The following is a 20000-nucleotide window of genomic DNA, read 5'->3' as shown; positions in this document are numbered from 1 at the left end:
ACGTCCCTCCTGTGGACCAGCAGCTGGTAATACCCCTCACTGAGAGTCATGAGATTAATGAAGAAACACAATCGGCTCGCTCTGCGCTCATATCCTGAACGAGTAGAGACCGAAAGCCTGTGATGACACAGATGATGTTCAGAAAACATGTTCACTTAAACATTTCTTGCTGGCAACGATCTATCAAGCACTATTAATATATATAGAAAGTAGGTTTTCCGGTTGTGTTTAATCTGTACTGTTAAAAGCTCTGTATAAATGAAGGTGACTTGACTTTATTAAGTCATTAATGATTATTATTATTAGACAGGAGCACACACCTATAACAGTGTGTTTGTGATCGTGCTCTTTTACAGATCATTAAGAAAGACACCGGCTTTTGGAGGGACTTCGGCTTCGGTATGACCTGCCAGTACAGATCTGATTTCATCAATATAGGTAAAGTGGACCGGGACGGGGAACGAGGGAAGCGGCTGACAGCACAGGCAGTTATTAATGCAGCCAAATGTAAACTAGCGTTTCAGGTGCTTCTTCACATTCAGAGGCTTAAAGTCAGACGGGTGAAGTAATATAACACCTGAGAGGATCTGTCCTGTCCAGACAGATACTGATGCTTCAAGAAACACACAAACGTCTGGAGGAAAAAAAACATACGATCTATTAAGGAAGTTAAAACTTGATTCATCGGCACAATTAAACATCCATGAGCTTCATCATGTTACACACTACTGATAAAAAGACCTCTTCTGCTCACCAAGGAAGCATTTATTTTATTTGAATACAGTAAAACATCTAATATTGTGAATATATTATAACTGAAAATATTAGAACTGGTTTCTGTTTTAATTACGGTCATATGAAGCTCATTTTCAGTGTCACATGATCCTCTGATGATCATCCTCAGTGTTTAAGACAGTTGTGCTGCTTTGGATTTTTGTGGAAAAGAAAAATTAGACTTTTTTAAAGAAATAGCAGCATTCATATCAAATAGATTTTACTCTTTACTGTCACTTTTGATCATTTTTATGAATCCTTGCTGAAGAAAAACATTAGTTATTTGATTAAAACCATCTAACTGACCCTTATTGGTAGTGTAGAGAGGAAATTAATTACAAAATTAATTAATACAGAGATGCACAAACAAAAGTCACACGCTTGAGGTATTCGGCCAATCACAACGCACTGGATAGCTGACCAATCAGAGCAGACCTTTTTATAAATCGACTCGTTTCAGGAGGCGGGGCTTAGAGGAGAAACAATAAAGTACAGTATGTGGAAAATAAGGTGTTTTTTTGCTTTTTTACCCTGCATAAACACAAAGTCATAATATATAATGGCAAAAAATGGGATTTTGGGGTGAACTGTGCCTTTAAGAATACGCATTGAGGTTATCTGACAACCTTTTTACAGCGTCTACTGAACGCTGAGTTTATGACTGCATTTATTTCCTTTAGTAGTACGTTATAATGATGTCAGTATGTTGCTCCTCTCTCAGGGGGCTTCGATGTGGACATCAAGGGCTGGGGCGGCGAGGACGTCCATCTCTACAGGAAGTACCTGCACAGCAAGCTTCTGGTGGTCCGGGCCCCGTCTCGAGGACTCTTTCATCTGTGGCACGAGAAGCACTGCGCTGACCAGCTGACCCCGGACCAGTACAAGATGTGCATGCAGTCCAAAGCCATGAACGAGGCGTCCCACGGCCAGCTGGGCATGCTGCTCTTCAGACACGAGATCGAGGCTCACCTCCGCAGACAGAAGCAGAGCGCCGCCAAAAAACCTTGAGCTCTTAAAGAGACGCTTCACGAACGTGAATCATTCAAAAGCGGCCCAGACGTTTTGAGGAACTGAATCTTTTTATCCAATCACGTCACAGAATCATGCTCCACGTCGACTCATACTGGTTTAGAAATCCTGAAATATAGCATAAAAAAAAGTTAATAATTCTGATTTTTACATGCTTTTGAAAGAAATCTCTCATGCTCGGCAAGTCTCCATTTATTTGATTTAAAATACAGTGAAAGACATAAATGGAACAAAAGATTTATATTTTAAATAAATGCTACTCATTTTTCAACTTTTCATTTTTAAAGAATCTAAAAGTCATTAAAAAAATCAAGCAACAGAAACGGCTAAAGCATTAAGAACCGTTATTAATAATTAAAAATCCACAGAAACTGAGAACCAAATCAGTATATTGTTATGATTTCTAGAGGATCACGTGACGCTTAAAACTGAAGCAATGATGCTGAAAATTCAGATTTCTGATCAGCCTTGGTGAGCATAAAAGACCAAAAAAAAGTTTGATTCTGATCGAAAGGAAAAGAGCGTCCTGTACATTCTTCAGAAGTTCTCCTTTTGTGTTTTACAGAGAAGAGAAAGTCATTTAGTTCCTCACGGCATGACAGAAGGTATTTGTTACGCATGAGAGAGGAAGTGAAGAAATTATACAGTACTGCCTTCAGTGAAGAGCCGCACACACACACACACACACACACACACACACACACACACACACACACACACACACACACACACACACACACACACACACACACAGACACACACACACACACACACACAGCACACACACACACACACACACACACACACACACACACACACACACACACACACACACACACACACACACACACACACACACACACACACACACACACACACACACACACACACACACACACACACACACACACACACACACACACACACACACACACACACACACACACACACACACACACACACACACACACACACACACACAGACACAGAGACACACACACACACACACACACACACACACACACACACACACACACACACACACACACACACACACACACACACACACACACACACACACACACACACACACACACACACAGACACACACACACACACACACACACACACACACACACACACACAGACACACACACACACACACACACAGACACACACACACACTCACACACACACACACACACTCACACATACACACACAGACACACACACTCTCTCACACACACACTCACACCCACATATTCCCTCCAGATAAGTCGGTGGTGTGTGTGTTCAGGGAAGGACCTTCAGGTCTCTTTGGAGTGAGAAGGTTCTGTAGAGAAGCACTCCATGAGTCTGATGTTCTTCAGCTGATAAAACCTTTATAGTATCTGCTACAAATGACAAGATTTTCTGTCTGCTTGTTTTTTTAATACAAGAGAGAAAATGCCTTATTGCTATTAATGTATAACGTGGTTAGGTCCTTTCTAAGTCGTGAACTGATGAAGATGAAGATGATGATGGCCTTAACGCATGCTTGTAGTTTATTACCCTTGATTTATTCATGAAGGGCGCCACCTTGTGACTTCATTTCCTCACAACACCGCTCGAATTCTGAGTTTGATTTTAAATAATTATAATATTTGGGTGACATTTTATATTAAAAACTATTTTGTTGTGCCGAATATAACAGTATTTAAGCGATCCTTCGAAATACTTTTATTTGAGCACGATTTATAATCTTCAGATTGAGTTTAATTGAGCTGAAGCTGAGGCAGACAGTCAGGTTCATGAAGAGTCAGGAGGAAGCTCTCTGTTTTTCTCCTAATGCTGTGTAGAATACTTTAATATCATTATTTATTGGGGGACAGGTTTGTTTTTCGGCCCCAGATCTTGTTTGTGTATTCTTTAAATGTTTTGTTTTGGAACGATTTCTTTCATTTATTGTAAAGGAAAATATTTTTGAGGACAAAGCAAAATAAAACGAAGGGAAATAAAACTCACTGATTCGTTATTTACTAAAAACAGGGCTGGAGATGATTGCAGGTTTGCCCGACAGAGGGCGGTGTGGTTATTAATATCAGGGGATCAAACTCATCGAAACGTCTTCTTGTCTTAAAATAACTTCGATTCACTTTTTTAATCCACTTCAGATGCTGACTGCTGTACTTTGTGTCTTTTCGTGATGATTGCGATTTTTGAACATTTTTAACAACGCTATTTTTTTATTTAATATGTATTTTCACTGATCTCATGACATTGTTAGTGAAGAACACTAAATGCCTCAAACCAAACATATTTAAATAATCATAAAGCTGCATAAATGAGAATTTAACTCGTTTCATGAATGACATGAGTATCTATGATTATCCTTTTTTTATTAAAAACTACACTTTCGATATATAAAGCACTGTATTCCTATAAAACACTGCTTTTATTAATTTCCTGCATATTTAATTAAATTATTAATTTTTACTTTAAACATTGTAAAGATCTTACCAAATCATATTTATATATCCACAAACTTGTCTCTAATCAATAATAATAATTAAAAGACAAACTGATGCACTAAAACGTCACAGAATTATTACAAGTAATGGTTTTAGTTTTAGTTTGGAGATGTAAACTCATATTATCTGCTGACATACTACACAATAAGACAGAAATAATAATTATTAGCTGAAAACACCAGCGCTTTTATCATATCTGTACACATTCGCCTGAAGGGGGCGTGGCAGATATTCAATCTCATGCGCGGGGCGTGGCTTAGACAGAGAGGCACGCGATTGGCTGAGCCCGGTCTCAGCGGCTGTCAATCACGACCCGTGACAGGAGCTCGGTGCGCAGCCCGAAGAAGCTCCAGTCTATTTAACCGGAATCCTGAAACGTCGCGCGCCGGCTCGTCATCGCTTATTCTTAACCTCACGCGCTGAGATGGTGAGCTTATCTCAGGAAGTCCTCGCAGACGGCTCGCTGTGTCTCGTCTCCAGCTGATTATTAGTCGCCTCGCGCGGTCCATGTTAATAAGAGTGCTCGCGCTCGCGTCGGTGCGCGTCTCCGCAGACCACTAGAGTCCGTGTGCGTTTCCTCCGAGGACGCCTTAAAAGAAGCCTTTATCTCCACGAGCGACCCGCGGGAGGACACTGACACCATGTTTGAAACCAGAGGAGTCCCCTTTATATTGCTCGACATCGCGTGCCTAATACTCGGTAAGCATGGCTTTAAGTAGTCTTGACGGTCTCGATGTGGATGTATTTGTCTCGAGTCTCACGGCGAGAATAACTTTGTATTGGTGTGTAAATACACTAAAGGCGTTGTTTTGGAAACATGTTGCCGTGCACGTTATTTAATTGCATGGGATTCAACCTCGCGACATGTTAACCGAAGACATGCGACGGCCCTAGATAGTGTGCGTCACAGTGCGCACTGCATCTGCTCGCCTTCACCATGCCTTATCAAAGTTTCCATAATAACAGGGCGTTACCTTCCATGCAGAGGAGACTCTATTATGCATAACAATGACTCAGGATATGAAGGAACACACGTGAAACTTAACTGAAGATCATTAGGAACCCCACGAGAAAACAGCAGCCCATGAACTATATATATATATATATATATATATATATATATATATATATATATATATATTAGTGGGTGAGACTACTTACAAAATGTCACAGTAAATATTTATAGTATCTGTTCCTGAATGACAACAACATTTATTATCTATTAGAGATTTCTGGAACACACCTGCTGTGACAACTTGCCCCACAGCACACAATGCAGCTCGTCAAACCAGAAAGAAAAAAAAAGACTTGTTATTATATAGTCAGAAAGTACGTGACAACTTCTTTGGGACATTTATCAAAATATCCCAATATGTGAAAACCAGCCCCGCTCGCCGTTATACTGTGTAATAATTTATTCTGTGAAGTTGTTGTTGTTATTATTATTTCACATCCTTATTCACGAATCACTGAAGGAGTCTGAGTTGGAAATTCTTTGGTCAAATAACGTGGGAGTCCTGTGATTTAGTGAGAGATTATATGCTGAATCTAATCCCGGCTCAGTCCTGCAGCTTTTATGATGGAAGTTTTGATCTGTATTTATCTTGGAATTTTCCGTGCGCCGGGGAAACGTTCTTTCACGTTTTCTAGTGTTCACGCAGGGAACAAACAGATCGGACTTTCCACAAAGCAACCATGAGTCACTTCGGCACGACGGCCGCTCGTTCTCGTTCTGCAGGAACCTTTAGGAAGTATTTTAAGTGTGATGAAGTATAATATCCCCACCGGCGTGAAACACGGTCAGGTTCAGAAGTGACTCTCGCGTGTCACGTGCCTGCGATGATTTTCATTTGCAAATGCATATTTCCATACCAGCGGTAACACTTGAGCACAGACTGTGAGAACACACACAGAAGAGCAGTCCCATGCTGACGGGCTTCATCGGAGCAAAGAGCTTCAACTCAACCCGACTCCTCTTCCTTTCAGGCTTTATCTACACATGTGCGTCTGTCACACACACTCAGCATCAGTAACACACCCGCGTCCCGTCCTGGGAGAGGAGCCTCGGGCTCGATGAATGAGGGCTTGTGTTGTTTTCCCACAATGCTTTGCAGCAGCAGCGGCAACAATAGGCCGAGGCTGCAGAGGATTCAGAGTTCACATACGAGCCTCACGTTAGACTTTACACCGTCAGGTCACATCAGTGCAGTATGGGATAGATAACGTCACATCAGTGTCAGCTAAAAGTGAGGAGGCTGTGTGTGACGGAAGACTGGACCACAGTCAGTGAGATTAAGGGTTGGGAGCACGCTTAACTGATGGTGGAATAGTGCTCATTTATCAAATCCTATCAATTAGTTAATAGAACAACTTATGTACATCATATGTACACACACACACACATTCTTCAATCGTTAATAATAAGGTCATTGCTTCAATCTTTTTAAGAAGGTTTTAACTAAACTGCTTCGCTGCTTTTTAATATTTGAAAACATTTTGAGCAACAGGAAATTGCCTCAGAGACTCGGAAATATGTGTCAAGGTAAATAAGTCAATAAAAATAAATAAATAATTGACCTTTGGCAGGCTCAGCTGAGGATGCTGTGGTGCCATTTGTGATTTAATCGTAACATTTTGAATTTTTTGTTTTCGTATAACATTCAATAACATTTTGAATGATTTACATTTTACTTGATTACATCAAGTTTTTTTTAAAAACATTTCTAACTTGAAATGCTGTAAACTTTCGTCCTCATCCAGTTGTATGTCATTGACCTTTTTGTTAAACTCTTATCAGACGTAGTCTACTTTACACACGGCACAGATCTTCAGACGCGACCCGTCGGGTTTTCTTCTCCAGTCAAGCTTTATCCTGAACACACAGCCGTTCTGTCATTTTTATCTGTTAGGTGGCAGCGTCCGTTCATCAACGCTGGAAAGCAGCGCTTGCATTTGATTGGTTGGTGGACCCTTTATCACATTGTTAACCCTCTGTTAACCCTTCTTCACCCACAGCTGGCCTCCCGCTTGCAGCGTTTAACCTGGGTAAAATCAAACCGTATCAGCGGGGCTTTTTCTGTAATGACGAGAGCATCAGCTATCCCTTCCACAGCAGCACAGTCACCTCCACTGTGCTCTACACACTGGGCTTCACCCTCCCCACGTGTAGTGTAAGTAAACCCCGAGACGTGCCCAGCGTCTTCCCTCGCCGCTCTTTTGAAGGATATTCATCTTGAGAGTTTAATGGGCTTCGTTTCGATTGAGCAAACAGACAAATAGACAGCGAAGAGCAGCTGTTTCAACGAGACTCCTGACCGCCGAACAGGTGCGAAATGCAGTTTCAGTAGAGATTGAAAGCAGCTGTTCAAGTCACTCCATCTCACATTGTGTCTGAGGCTGGCCGCACACGAGACCATAATTAAAGGATAGTTCTCCCAAAACTGAAGATGAGATGTTTATCTGCTTATCCTCAGGGCGTCCACGATGAGTGACTTCGTTTCTTCAGTAGACTTTTAACTCAAAGTCTGTCAGTCACACAATGGCAGTAGCTTAAAGCAGCCATATTGGTTTTTTTCCACTGTACAGTGAAAGGACAGTGTTGATCGTCCTCTATTTGTTTTTCTTCTCCGGTCATGTTTGACTTCTCATGTGTGAGCGAGCTCTCGTTTCTCTGTGAAATCATCACGTGTGTGTTCTCGGGGTCTGCTCCAACCGTCTAGCGCGCCAGTTTTTCCAAATCGATCGAACTGTTAAAAATACGGTTTTAAAATCTTTTAAGAATTGAAAATGGTCTAGTGTCTGGCCAGCCCTACACTTCAGAAACAGGAAGAGATAGAGAGAGTCCACCCAAAAATGAAAGCTCTTCTCTCGTCCTCATGTTGTTCCAAACCTATAAGACTTAATTTATCTTTGAAAAATTAACCAAAAGAGATTTTTCTGTTTGTGTCCTTCCGTTGAAAGTTCACGTAAGCAAAACTCGCCATAAAAACGAATCCATGTGAATCGAGTGGTTAAATATCTGGTCAATATTGGTTATCGCATACATCCTAATTTAAACTTAAAGTGTCCCGTTGTTGAATTAAACGCTACAAGTCACATTAAAGCTTTTACATATTTTTTTATTCTGCTTCTGTATAAAAAATGAGGCCCAATGTTACCAGAAATAAGATTAAATATTTCTTGGGATCTCGTAAAAGCTGTACAATACATACAGTTAAAAACACTAGACGACAGGCCAGAAACCAAAGATCAAGCTGAAACTTAATTAATTACAAAATAAAGAACAAACAAGGACAAAAAGATTTTTCTTGAAATAAAAACGATAGGATAGTTCATAAAAAAAAAAAAAAATAGAAACCATCTTTGAACTGAAGGTGTGGCAAAAGACGCGTCCACTGAAGACTGGTGTATATGGTGTCTTACTTAAAGCTCTGTTTGGTGTAGAATCGTTTCAGGAGCTCGTTTGCTCATGCTTTTGTTCCTTTGTGTGGGGATACTCTGGGCATGTTGCTTTTCATTAACTTCTTAGCCAAGGATGTCCACCAAGTACAAGAAATGGCCTTAAAGTAGCCGTTTTAGATTAGCTCAGATTTGAGGTATTTTGGGCTCCTTCGATCTGCTTTGAACTGCAAATTGGGCAAAGTTTGTGGCTTTTATTAAGAGAGGGTTCTTGGGCTTACCAACCAAACCACAGAAACTTCCTGAATATGTTGAGGAAGGGTCACCGTTTGGTCACATCTCAAGTGCTGTGCACTTCACAGTTAATTACGTAAACATTTGTAACAAAACTGTTTCAAAACAGCATATTCAACCTGATGGAAGACGGATATTGCGATCCGTCTGGAATGTGATAGGAGTGGATAGCTGATATCTTCTGGAGCACAGATGGCATACTTTTTCTTCTAAAACATCTCAGAGTTTCAGCCCTCCTTTCCACAAATATCCCAGACTTCTATCTCATAACCCACAGGCTTAAGAAAACCTCAAACTTCCCATATTGCAAGATTTGGCTTTGACCTCTATGTAAGCAGCGCTTCACTTCCCGCCGAGGCAGCATGCGAGTAATGATCTAAAGGTTAACGTTACACCGGTGAAATCCCATACGTTCAGCCGGCACATCACAGACCATGACAATGCAGCTCTCATCACAGACAGAGAGAAGATACGCCGTAATTTTAGGAGGCTTCGGTTGGTGACCTGCACTGATCCACATGACTGATATCAGCTCTTAGCAGCTTGAGCGGTTCATGGACTTCACACAAACAGCAGGCCACATTCAATGCATGTTGGGTAAATGTCTTAATCCCTTCCACATGCTTTGCTTCTACGCTTGAGTAACCTTCATGTCCCCAACAGGCTTGTAAAGTTTTTGCTAGTGGTGTCTAACCCGTTACCCTTCTTGCACCTTTTTGATGTCTATTTTGCCACTTAAATGTTTCTAAATGTGGTGGAGCAGCATTTAAGAGCTCTTTTATGACATTATGGTGTAAAAAAACATGGAAAAAGCCTTGTTCACACTGACCAAAGTCAGCGAGAGTTGACAATGCAGTATGGGTGCACTCGGCAAACGTGGCGTCTACCGACAGGAGACAGTGGTGTTTCCTGAAGAGTTAATGTTACTGGAAGTGTTTACAGTGTTCTATAAGATACAGTAATACAAGTACATGACTCAAAACACTATAGAAAACAGTGTCTGCAACCTCAAGCAATAACATCGCTGTCAGTTGTGAACAGGGCTTGAAAGACTGAGAAAAAATTTGGATATCACACTAACTGCTAAAGGCAAATGTTCATCGATAGGGTGCTTTTGAATCATTTGAGCTTTATTTGACACGTTCCCCATGTCTACCACTGGAGAATGAAAACAAAGCAATAAAGCTCACTTTAACAGCTATAGACAAAGTGCAAAAACATCCAGCCCAGGCTGCCACACCACCTACTTGCTAACCCTTTGTTCATTATGTGTTAACGTCCGAAATTGAATGTCTGTCTAACTCACAGCTTTTCTTTCTGTACGAGCGCCTCCCAGAGGAGAACGACCTTTGCTTGAATTGAGGAGAATAGGGTATGAGGCACTGCGGTAACCTGTTTTTGTTTCTCTCACTGCTTTTTTTGCTAGTTGGAGTCCCATTTGCAATACTCACAATACAACACAAAACATTCAAACGAGGATTTTTCTGTAACGATGACTCTATCAACTACCCATATAAAGAAGACACCATTTCCTATCAGTTATTAGGAGGAGTAATGATTCCTATCACTGTGCTTACTGTAAGTTTGGCTCACACCCCCCTTCTTATCTCTGTCTCCTTCTCTTTTATGCCTATAATGTTTGTCGTGTGCTGCTCTGGTCAGTCCGCCTTTTCTCATGCCGGCTTGAGAAACAGGGTTTTGAGATCTAACCACAGTTCAAAGGAGAAGCGGCAGATAGAGAAAGGGATGGTGCACTGATTGAAATCTTTTATGGCACTTTTTACATCTTGCAAGTTTCCGTTTGTTTTCATTGGAAAAGATGAGCATAGACATTCTTGAAAATTGCCTGTGTTCCTGTAGAGAAAAGTAGTCAAACGCTTTGAAAAATGTACATTATTTTCTTAATATGTAAACTATTCCTTATCAAACGTACTTTGATATCATAATTTTATACCAATTATTTAATACTGCTAGATTTTTACAGGCAACCAGTAGAGTGGAAACGATGTCTACTCGTCTTCTTCCAGCATATTTTTTCCCATGAAAGGCCATATACCACAGACAGTCTTGTGGCGAGACGTTTAGACTAGAGTAGGAGTCTCTTTCTGTGGTTATATCTCATAACTGTTTCGTTAAAGCAGGCTTTATCATCTTGCGTGATAGCATCTACAATTCAGCACTGTCCTCTCAAGGGTAGTAGAAACATCAAGTTTGTTTAAAATGAGCTCACCCATTATGGATGACATTTCCTGAAAGTATACACACAGACATACACATCAGAGTCACCCATGTGAGCAAAGCACATATACCTCTGCCTAAATGTTATTAAAACACTTGATTTAGGTTATTACTAAAGTATATTTTAAAACGGCAGCATTTTTTGCATTTCAACCTGGATATTTGAGTAAAACAAATGTAAACAACTTAACCTACATTACATTAACTGAGCTCTATCCTTGATCATTGATCGAGAAGGTAAAGCAGTATTGCAGTCACTGTAGACACCGTTTTGTGACATTTGAGACGGAGGTCCATTCAGTATGTTCTACTGGTCCTCAAAAGGACTGAACTCAAGACATGGCTTGTAATGCAAACATGGGTAACTGTGATGTTAAAGACATTTCAGGGAAATCCTTGTGATGGCTGCATTGTCAAGTGTTTCTACTGTTTGATCTTGTCTTCTATTCTTGTACGTGTGGACATCCTTATAAGATTCAGAAAAATATTATCATCAGCACATGACTGGCTGTGAAAAATGTTTTGACCATTTCATAAGAATACAAAAAAGTAATGTTTTTTGCTTCCTCTTCCGTCACAGATGATCATAGGGGAGTGCCTTTCAGTCTATCTAAACCGCGTCAAATCAAAGTCTTTCTGCAACAGTTATGTGGCCTGTATCTATAAGGCCATTGGCACCTTCGTGTTTGGTGCCGCTATGAGCCAATCACTTACTGACATTGCCAAGTATTCCATCGGCCGGCTGCGGCCACACTTTCTGAACGTGTGCAAACCGGACTGGACGCAGATCAACTGCACAGGAGGGGCTTACATTGAGGACTTCGTCTGCCTTGGGGATTCAACCAAGGTCAACGAGGGAAGGTAGGTCACACCAAAGACTACAGAAACCCAAGAAGCGTCACTTGTATATTTTTGAATGCAGAAAAATGCAACTTAATATGGTTGCTCTTTCGCAGGACATCCTGCCAAAGAAACAGTCAGTATTCTGAGATGTGTGCTTATGTCTGTTATAAGCAGTTTAGTGCTATTTGAGCAAATTAAAAACATGATACCGTTGTCAGATTTCATTGATGATATTAAATATGAAATGTAATCATAAGCTTGGCAAGTAGTTCTGAAGTATGCCCTACAAAGATGGTCTCCAAGTGACATGACTTGCTTTGAAAGGACTCCCTTATTGGTAGCTAGTAGTTATTTTTTTAACTTAAAGCAGTAGTCCACACAAAAATGAGAACTTACCTTTGATGCTGTTCCAAACCTGTAAGACCTTTGTTCATCTTTGGAACACAAATTAGGGAATTTTTGGTGAAATCCAGGAGCTTCACCATGTTCATGGCCCAGAATCGCTGTAAGAACATTGTTAAAATTAGTTTTTCATCAAAAACCTTTGTGTTCTCAAGACAAACATTATGAGGTTAAGTAATAAACAAACTGTTCTTGAGGGGTCACTTCCAACACACCTGCCTGGAAGTTTCTAGTCATCCTGAAGAGCTTGTTTAGTTGGTCCAGGTGTATTTAGGGAATAAGCTCTGCAGGATCCAGTTTTACACCTAAAGAAACTAACTGTCCTGCAGAGTTTAGCCTTAGCCTTAAACCAAAGTCTTCAGGGTCACTGATGGAGCAGAATTAGACTCCCCTGCACTACAGGGTGTCCTGGTCTGGATGGAAGAGTTGCAAGAAAAGTTTTTTTTTTCTTGAGGCAGGAATCCTTCAAATTTGTTCTTTAATGTGGTTCAATCTTGGAAACCTCCAAAGCAGTCTAGTCTGCATTTCTCGTTAGACAAGCTTGTCCCTCAAAATAACTTGTCAGACCCATCTCCCCGAAAAGGTTTGAGAACAATAAATTCAGTTGTACCTCTAAAGGTGTCCAATTAACAGAACCAGTTCTATTGTGTTGTCATACGTGCCATGAATACTTTATATCTGGCACTGCATTGAGAAGAAACTCCCCCATTAACATCAAAATAAAGGGCTTTTCCAGCGTCTTTACCATGAACTATTTTTGGGGTCAGTTGTCCACATTGTTGGCCACCCAAGCTCCTGGTGGAAATCTGTGGTTCACACGCTGTAGTGGTCTCTAATCCTGCGGTTAGCTGTTTCAGAGCACGCAGGCTCTCTGTTTGGGCTCTTGGGCCGGACTCAAGGCCAGCAGTATCCCAGGCCCTCTCAGAATGCTCTCATTTAACATAGGTGTGGTTCCCATCTCTCTCTCTCTCTCTCTGAAGAGCACTTCTTTTAGTGGGGGTCCAGTGTTTGCCTAGGAGAGGATGCCATTTATAGAGCAAATAAAGTGCAGTAGAGAATCCAAACCCAGAATAACCCAGATCACCTTTCACATGACCGTCTTTTCCTCAGGAACATAGAGTCGCTCGATAGGGAAGTAAGTGTATTTAGGTGTTAAAGGGTGAGGGCGTCATCCAGGTCTATGTAAAAAGTGATTAAAAAAATCTAAAGCAGGTCTTCGATTCGAGTCGGTGTTCCTTTTGTTTGGTTTTGCTCAATATTTTAGCTTCTCCACCTCGCAGATAAATCGCTTGAGCTCTGCTTTGTCTCTCGCCTTGTGACCCAGTCTGTAATTCAATCAGCCATCAAGAACATGGCGATCTGGCCTCATTATAATTTGCACGCTGCACGGATCTTGTGAAACTGTGCTTTTAAGTAGATCGATATGAAAGGAGCTTGTTGGCAGGGGTTGTGCAGCTTGAATGATTCAGGTTTTATTTGGCGTCAGTCGCTAGGCGGATGCTCCCGGTCGACAAGTGGCCTAAGCTTAAATAAACAAACTCACAAAAGCCTGCCGGATAGCCAGACCACCCTCCCTCTCTTCCCCCGGTCAGCTCGTGTCTCCCAGAGCATGCCTTTATCACCCGGAAAAGGGTGGGTGTGTGTGTTTTTTAATAGGGAATGGGACAATGCAATCTTGGTCTAGTGAGGGGTTCAGTGTTAGGATTCCACCCTGCCAGTTTGTCAAAGCAGTTCTTAGTTTTGTTTACAGATTTGCAAAACAAATGTCAGCTTTAACTTAAGGCTTCACAGTGTTGCATAAGCACATGTCTACATGTAGTAGGCAGTTAAACAGCCCTTCTGTGTTGCTCACATTGATTCTTTGATTGTTTTTGTTTCAGACTCTCGTTTTACTCGGGACACTCCTCATTCTCCATGTACTGCATGCTGTTCCTGGCAGTAAGTGTCTTTTATTCAGGTTTTGCCCCATTTGTTAAGAGGATGGCCCACTCGAAATATTACATTATTATTAAAATATCGGCCGTTTATTTAAAACTCATAAAAGCACATTCTGCATGACCATATTCTAGATCTCTAATCCTACCCAAAACATAAACCTAACTACCTGACTGTTATTAAACAGCAAAATAGGAGTTTGAGACAAAAGTCATAGTTAATGGATTGTTAATAGCGAGAACTGGACGATAAAATGAAGTGTGACCAAAAAGACCAGTTTTGGTTTGGACCCTCTTGATGTTTATGAACAAGCAGCTGATGTTTTGAGGAATTTCTTCTGTTACACAGCAGGGAAAGAAAATAAAAAAAGTCATTCATTGCTTGCTCATGCTAGTGCACCGTACATTAACCAAATGTTAACAAACACAGCTTGTGAATTTAATGCATTAGTAGATGCCTAAATGAACATTAAGATTAATTAATGCTGTAGAAGTATTCTTCCTTCTCAGTTCATGTAAACTAAGTAGCTAACTAGTGATCTTTATTGTAAAGTGTTACTGGATTTTATTTAGAGCAAACTATAATTCAAAGCTTTCAGTGTATTTAAAGGTATTTTCACACTGTATAATGTGCTGGTTTTTTTAATTATAAGGTAACTGAGCTTCAATCAGCATTACAAAACCCAATAACAAAGCAGACCCAAACCGGTTTATTACATACCGTCATTGTTACTATAGTGACTAGGAAATGCGCTAAACGTTTGTGGATTTGTGCGTTTCATTTGATTGATTTCTCAATGATCTGTCCGGCTGGGGTATATTGATTCAGAGAAGTAATCTTAAAGAGTCTTACATCATTCTGCTGAACTTCTCCATTAAGGCCTTGTTAGCAAACAACCTACTATAATCTTATCACGAGAGCACAAGCTTTAAGGACATGCAGCTAAAGTTCACAGCACATCTGAACCCTGAAATAAACACATCAGAGCGGAGGTCAACGTTCAGCAGAACTGAAAGACAACACTGAATTATTCTTTTTTTAAACCGCTTCCCTATCAAAAGTATTTAACTCTTGATCCTTAAACAAACCGTTCACATTCAGATAAGATTAGAGCCATTAACCACACACACGTAACCTAGAAATGATTGTGTTTGTGGACATCTTGTGAAGGGTATTTTTAGGGATTTTCAACGATTTCTGGGAATCTTTGCCCAGCGTGGGCTTGAGTGTTAGGATTTCTTCCCATCAGCTCATCAAAGTAATTCTTTGTTTGTGTTACAGAGTTTCCAAACAGCTTTGATTTTAGGCTTTCGAACTGTTGCACAAAGCCGTCTACATGTAGTGCAAGTTAAACAGGCCTTGTTTTGCCCACATTGATTCCTTGTTGGAAACCATCGTTCGACTCGGATCACTCCTTCAAACCCTTAAATGAGTAATGATTTTGACAACAACACCTGTAAGGTGATAGCGTAATGATTAATATTTAAGCATAATTCACATTCCTCAGAGGCCGAGTGCGGTGTCGACTAAAATAACCTCGGTTGCTTCCCCTAAAAGGAAGTCACTGCTATAATCTCTGGCGTTTGACACGACAAACAAGATTTGTTTGTTGCATGGGATATCATGAAAAAGCCACTTGGTAACAGAGGACCAGCCCAGTCACGTGCTGCTCTTTTCCTTTCTCGTAGCTTTATCTTCAAGCTAGAATGCAAGCCGAATGGGCACGGCTCCTTCGCCCCACGCTCCAGTTCTTCCTGATCGCCGCCTCCGTCTATACGGGACTGTCCCGAGTGTCCGACTACAAACACCACTGGAGCGATGTCCTCGCAGGACTCGTACAAGGAGCCATCGTGGCTTTACTAGTGGTGAGTGACGGCGTCAGAAACACACCCAGTCATGTGACTTCTGCTCGTTTAGAGGAAGTTCACACAAAAACAACACCGAAACGAGCTGGATCGATGTCTGTGTGCGTTTCCCTCACGGCCTAAAGAACAGATCAGGCGAAGATACCAAGTGTGCAAATTTGGGAGTTTTCCTCGCTGTATTTACAATAAAGATAAATATCAGCTGCCTCTTTTTGGTTTTATTTAGACGATAGACAAATATATAGTTCAGGCCACATGCACGGATTACAGTGAAACTAATCAGATCATATTTAAACCACAGATTTGAGTTTTGAACAGCAAATATTCATGACACAAACTGTAATATTTTATATGTGGTTAATATACAGTGCTGTGTGAACTCAACCAATCAGCATGCTCCGTGCCAGAAGCTGGTTTTTACCTGAAACTCTGTTTAGATCCTGGTTCCTGCGATGGAAACACAGCACCGTCTCAATGTCTCTAGTTCCTGTGGTGGAAACAGGCTTTTCTTGTCATTACTTGCGTCACTCCAAACCCACATGACTGTCTGAGGTTTATGGAATAATAGAATCAGTATTATTATCATCATTTTTTTTAATATACAGGTGCTATAGCATACAAGGTTATTATTTTTAAAGTTAAAGTGACGCAAGGTATTTCAATTAATACTTTTCTGTTTAAGTACTTAATACTAATTAGTTTTTTTAATTTCAATTCCATTATTTCATATTTCAATGTTTTTTTTTTTGTAACTTCCACTGAATTTATATTTAGCTTCACATAAAAAAGGTCATTTTTAGTTAACAGCACTGTAGAATTGATCTAAAAATAATTGCATCAGTCACAAAATATAAACTTGAGCTAAACTCTCTAAAATGTTATCTAATATTTAAGAAGTGCCAGCTCCAGTCTGTGTGTGTTCCACTAAGAACAGGTTCGAGTGACTGATATTCTGTGGTAAAGCACTAAAGCTCAATCACATCACCTCTCCTCACGCCCTGCAGGTTTTCTTCGTCTCTGACTTCTTCAAAAAGAGAGTGGAGCCACAGAAGGAGGCCGAGATCCCACACACCACCTTACAGGAGACACCTACGAATGGAAATCATTATGAAAACCCAAACTAAGCTACGATGAGCCTCAGTGGACGGGAAGGGGCAGACCACTAGTGTGGAAACCTGTGAATGTAACCTTGCTTTCTATGTTCTCCGGACGTCTCTTCTGAGGAGGTCTCTCTGGACGCTGTCCCACGTTGCCTTGGCTGGACTGCTTCTGCTGCTACCACAGCTTCCTGTGTATCTCCAAAAACTAATATAAGTGTACCTCTATTAAGCCACGAAAGAAAAAACTTTTTTATCTGTATGAAGAAAAAAAAAAGAATCACTACACAGACTTGTTTTTTTTTTTTTTTTAAAAATGGTTAAAATTATGTACAATGTGTTGCGCTTTTACGATGGAAACAAATTATGCTCGTTGACAAACATAAATAAAACAATTATGTTTCATGTACAATCTGTCCTTCGCTGTTTCGATGCAAAAATAGAAAAAAAAAAAAAAAAAAAAAAAAGCACAAAAGAAAAGCAATAGCAAACAGAAAAAAAAATAATAAAAAAAGCCTCCCAGGATTCAGAGGTAAAGACTGGCAGCAAACACTATATCCCTCTTAATCTTCGTTATACCTGTGAAAAACAAGAAAAGGAGTTGAGTTTCAAACAAAGCTGTGTTTATGAATCTAGTGTGCTGCCTAGAAAGACAGCATCTTAAGGCATTGCAGGCTGTTCTCTCAGCTAATCAGGCTGAATTCCCTCCATCTCTCCAGTAAACAAGTCAGGCTAGCCATTACAGAATAACTGCTCTACGTACATCGATTGCTGTGCATTATGGGATTGAATGAGTGCACTTGATGACGTCCACTTCAGACACAAGAGACTATATAAATATATAGAGGTTATTTCAGACACTGCCAGTGTCACACTTATCTTTTACAAATACAATAATGCACTGCAATAAAGTAGATGACTACAAATGTACTTTGGTCATTATATCCATAAACAATACTTCAATTTAATTCAAACTGACTTTTTACTTTTGTAACAGTGCTTCTAACTCTACTGGAATGGAGTTTGACGTATGCATTTGGTAGCTCATGAATTGCAGCGTCATTAGCTTAGCATCTAACTATGTAATTAGCTTAACAACATGCTAACCTCCATCTCTTTTGGATATTTGACCTAAATGTTCGTTAGCTAACCAAATACTATAGAAGTAGCTTAACATTCAACTCAACTAGCTTACAAATGCTTGGGTCAAAATGGATTCCATTAGAGTAGTGCTAGCACTACTAGCAATTATGCTAGCATCCAACTCTATTAGGATGGCTTTGCTAGCACCATACCTATTGGAAGCAATTTTGATCAACGCATATGTATGCTTAAGACGCTATGTCGTTAGCTTAGCAACACGCTAAAGAGTCTTCCCATGAGGAGCTTTCGTGCAGGATCATGCCTCGTTTCATTACGAAAACCAAGACGACAAATCAAAAATATAACAAGTATACGATGAACGAGTCGAGCACAAAATGTTTTCCCCTGTAAAGTGGCAATAATGAGCAATTTAGCCTAAACACCACATCGAGCGAACTCTAGCGCCCCCTTGAGCACGGAGGTACGCTACAGCTAACATTCAGCACGCTCCATCTTGGATCTGCATCAATTTATTAACCTTTCCGAGTAGATGTACCAGTCAAGTGCTCGAAGCTGCCCACAACAAACCGGACGCTCCGTTCACGTGGCCGTTTTCAGCAGCGTGAGTCACTGAGTCTAGAGCGAGTCTTACCCGTGGCAAACTTATTCTCCAGCTCCGTGTTTCCAATGGCTTTGGCTGCCTGGCACATCTGCCTCAAGAGCTCCTCCAGCCTGCGCATACAGCGGATAATACTGCCTGAGACACAGAGAGAGAGTTACTTACTACATACCAAACACATAAGGTCATTTTCAGAGCTCGTAGTTTCAATGTCCACTTGTATTAGCAATGTTTATTTCTGTGAAACTTTTCTTGGATGCCATTTCGCTGGCATGATGTTCTAAGATCTCCACTGAGAGCAGGGCTGCTTTTCGTAAGCTTAAGCACATCACCCTCTGAAACCAACGGCCCAAAAGCATGGGAAGACTAATTCAGTTTAAGGCGAATGAGAATAGGGGAACTTCGTTTGTCAGAGATCTCTCTCTCGATGCAATTTATCACTACGAGTGTTTTGCTGTTTGCCCCCGAACGCAGCCAAAATCTCACTCAGGAGCTGGAGCACGGACAGATGGGGGATTTTCTTGACAAGACACGAGATCTGCGTTTCAAAACTCACGTCATGCCTCGAGACACGGCCAAATCTCAGAGCAGAGGCTTCTGGGAGAAGATGTGCTGAAAATACATTTTAAAGCCTTGGATTTCACAACATGCCCCATGCTGTATTTATGAAGTCAGGACCAAATACAACACGGACTCCTAATAGTTTCACAAACTAATTACACTTGCTTATTTCTGGGAAACAGGAATATGATATGATACTTTTTTTTTATAGTACAATAAAGTTTACGGGAAACATCATCCGTCCATCACAACAAGGGTATAAAATGTGACTATTTCCTCCATAACATGGATCAAACAGGCACAGTTATATTTGCTAAAGAAATAAATTAAAAACATTTCTGGCAATGACTAA

General features: G+C 40.6%; 3 protein-coding genes across 8 annotated transcripts in view; 2 read left to right on the top strand and 1 right to left on the bottom strand.

Annotated features, from left to right (window-relative positions):
- csgalnact1a (chondroitin sulfate N-acetylgalactosaminyltransferase 1a) overlaps positions 1–2550 on the top strand; it is a 31961-nt gene extending 29411 nt beyond the window's left edge. For all 3 annotated transcript variants that reach the window (XM_043250740.1, XM_043250742.1, XM_043250741.1), the window contains exons 6-8: positions 1–26; positions 357–438; positions 1496–2550. The exon at positions 1–26 is cut by the window's left edge. In XM_043250740.1, the coding sequence (XP_043106675.1) occupies positions 1–26; positions 357–438; positions 1496–1782 (395 nt within the window). In that variant the 3' untranslated portion in view covers positions 1783–2550. The remainder of the gene's footprint in view (positions 27–356; positions 439–1495) is intronic.
- A 2079-nt stretch (positions 2551–4629) lies between these two features.
- Positions 4630–17794, top strand: plpp1a (phospholipid phosphatase 1a). 4 transcript variants are annotated; one of them, XM_043250973.1, is made up of 6 exons: positions 4630–5012; positions 10432–10583; positions 11824–12104; positions 14369–14426; positions 16112–16288; positions 17293–17794. In XM_043250973.1, exons 1-6 carry the CDS (start codon positions 4955–4957, stop codon positions 17410–17412), a joined length of 846 nt encoding a protein of 281 aa, XP_043106908.1. In that variant the 5' UTR covers positions 4630–4954; the 3' UTR covers positions 17413–17794. The 4 variants fall into 4 exon arrangements, with proteins under 4 accessions (XP_043106908.1, XP_043106907.1, XP_043106911.1 ...); XM_043250972.1 differs by lacking the exon at positions 10432–10583 and adding an exon at positions 7329–7483 and having other exon boundaries at positions 4632–5012; XM_043250976.1 differs by lacking the exon at positions 4630–5012 and adding an exon at positions 7345–7483.
- The window catches only part of mtrex (Mtr4 exosome RNA helicase), a 27747-nt gene continuing 25445 nt past the window's right edge, over positions 17699–20000 (bottom strand). Inside the window, 2 exon segments of the mRNA XM_043250971.1 lie at positions 17699–17964; positions 19121–19225. Of these exon segments, the coding sequence (XP_043106906.1) occupies positions 17912–17964; positions 19121–19225 (158 nt within the window). The 3' untranslated portion in view covers positions 17699–17911.

Source organism: Puntigrus tetrazona, chromosome 10, assembly GCF_018831695.1.
Source record: "Puntigrus tetrazona isolate hp1 chromosome 10, ASM1883169v1, whole genome shotgun sequence".
Taxonomy (NCBI): Eukaryota; Metazoa; Chordata; class Actinopteri; order Cypriniformes; family Cyprinidae; genus Puntigrus; species Puntigrus tetrazona.
This window is presented reverse-complemented; position numbering and strand designations above follow the sequence as displayed.

Coding starts and splice junctions, on each gene's coding strand:
- plpp1a (XM_043250972.1), top strand. CDS start 4,955: ATGTTTGAAACCAGAGGAGTCCCCTTTATATTGCTCGACATCGCGTGC. Junction 5,013..7,328: donor CATCGCGTGCCTAATACTCG/GTAAGCATGGCT, acceptor CTTCACCCACAG/CTGGCCTCCCGCTTGCAGCG. Junction 16,289..17,292: donor CCATCGTGGCTTTACTAGTG/GTGAGTGACGGC, acceptor CACGCCCTGCAG/GTTTTCTTCGTCTCTGACTT.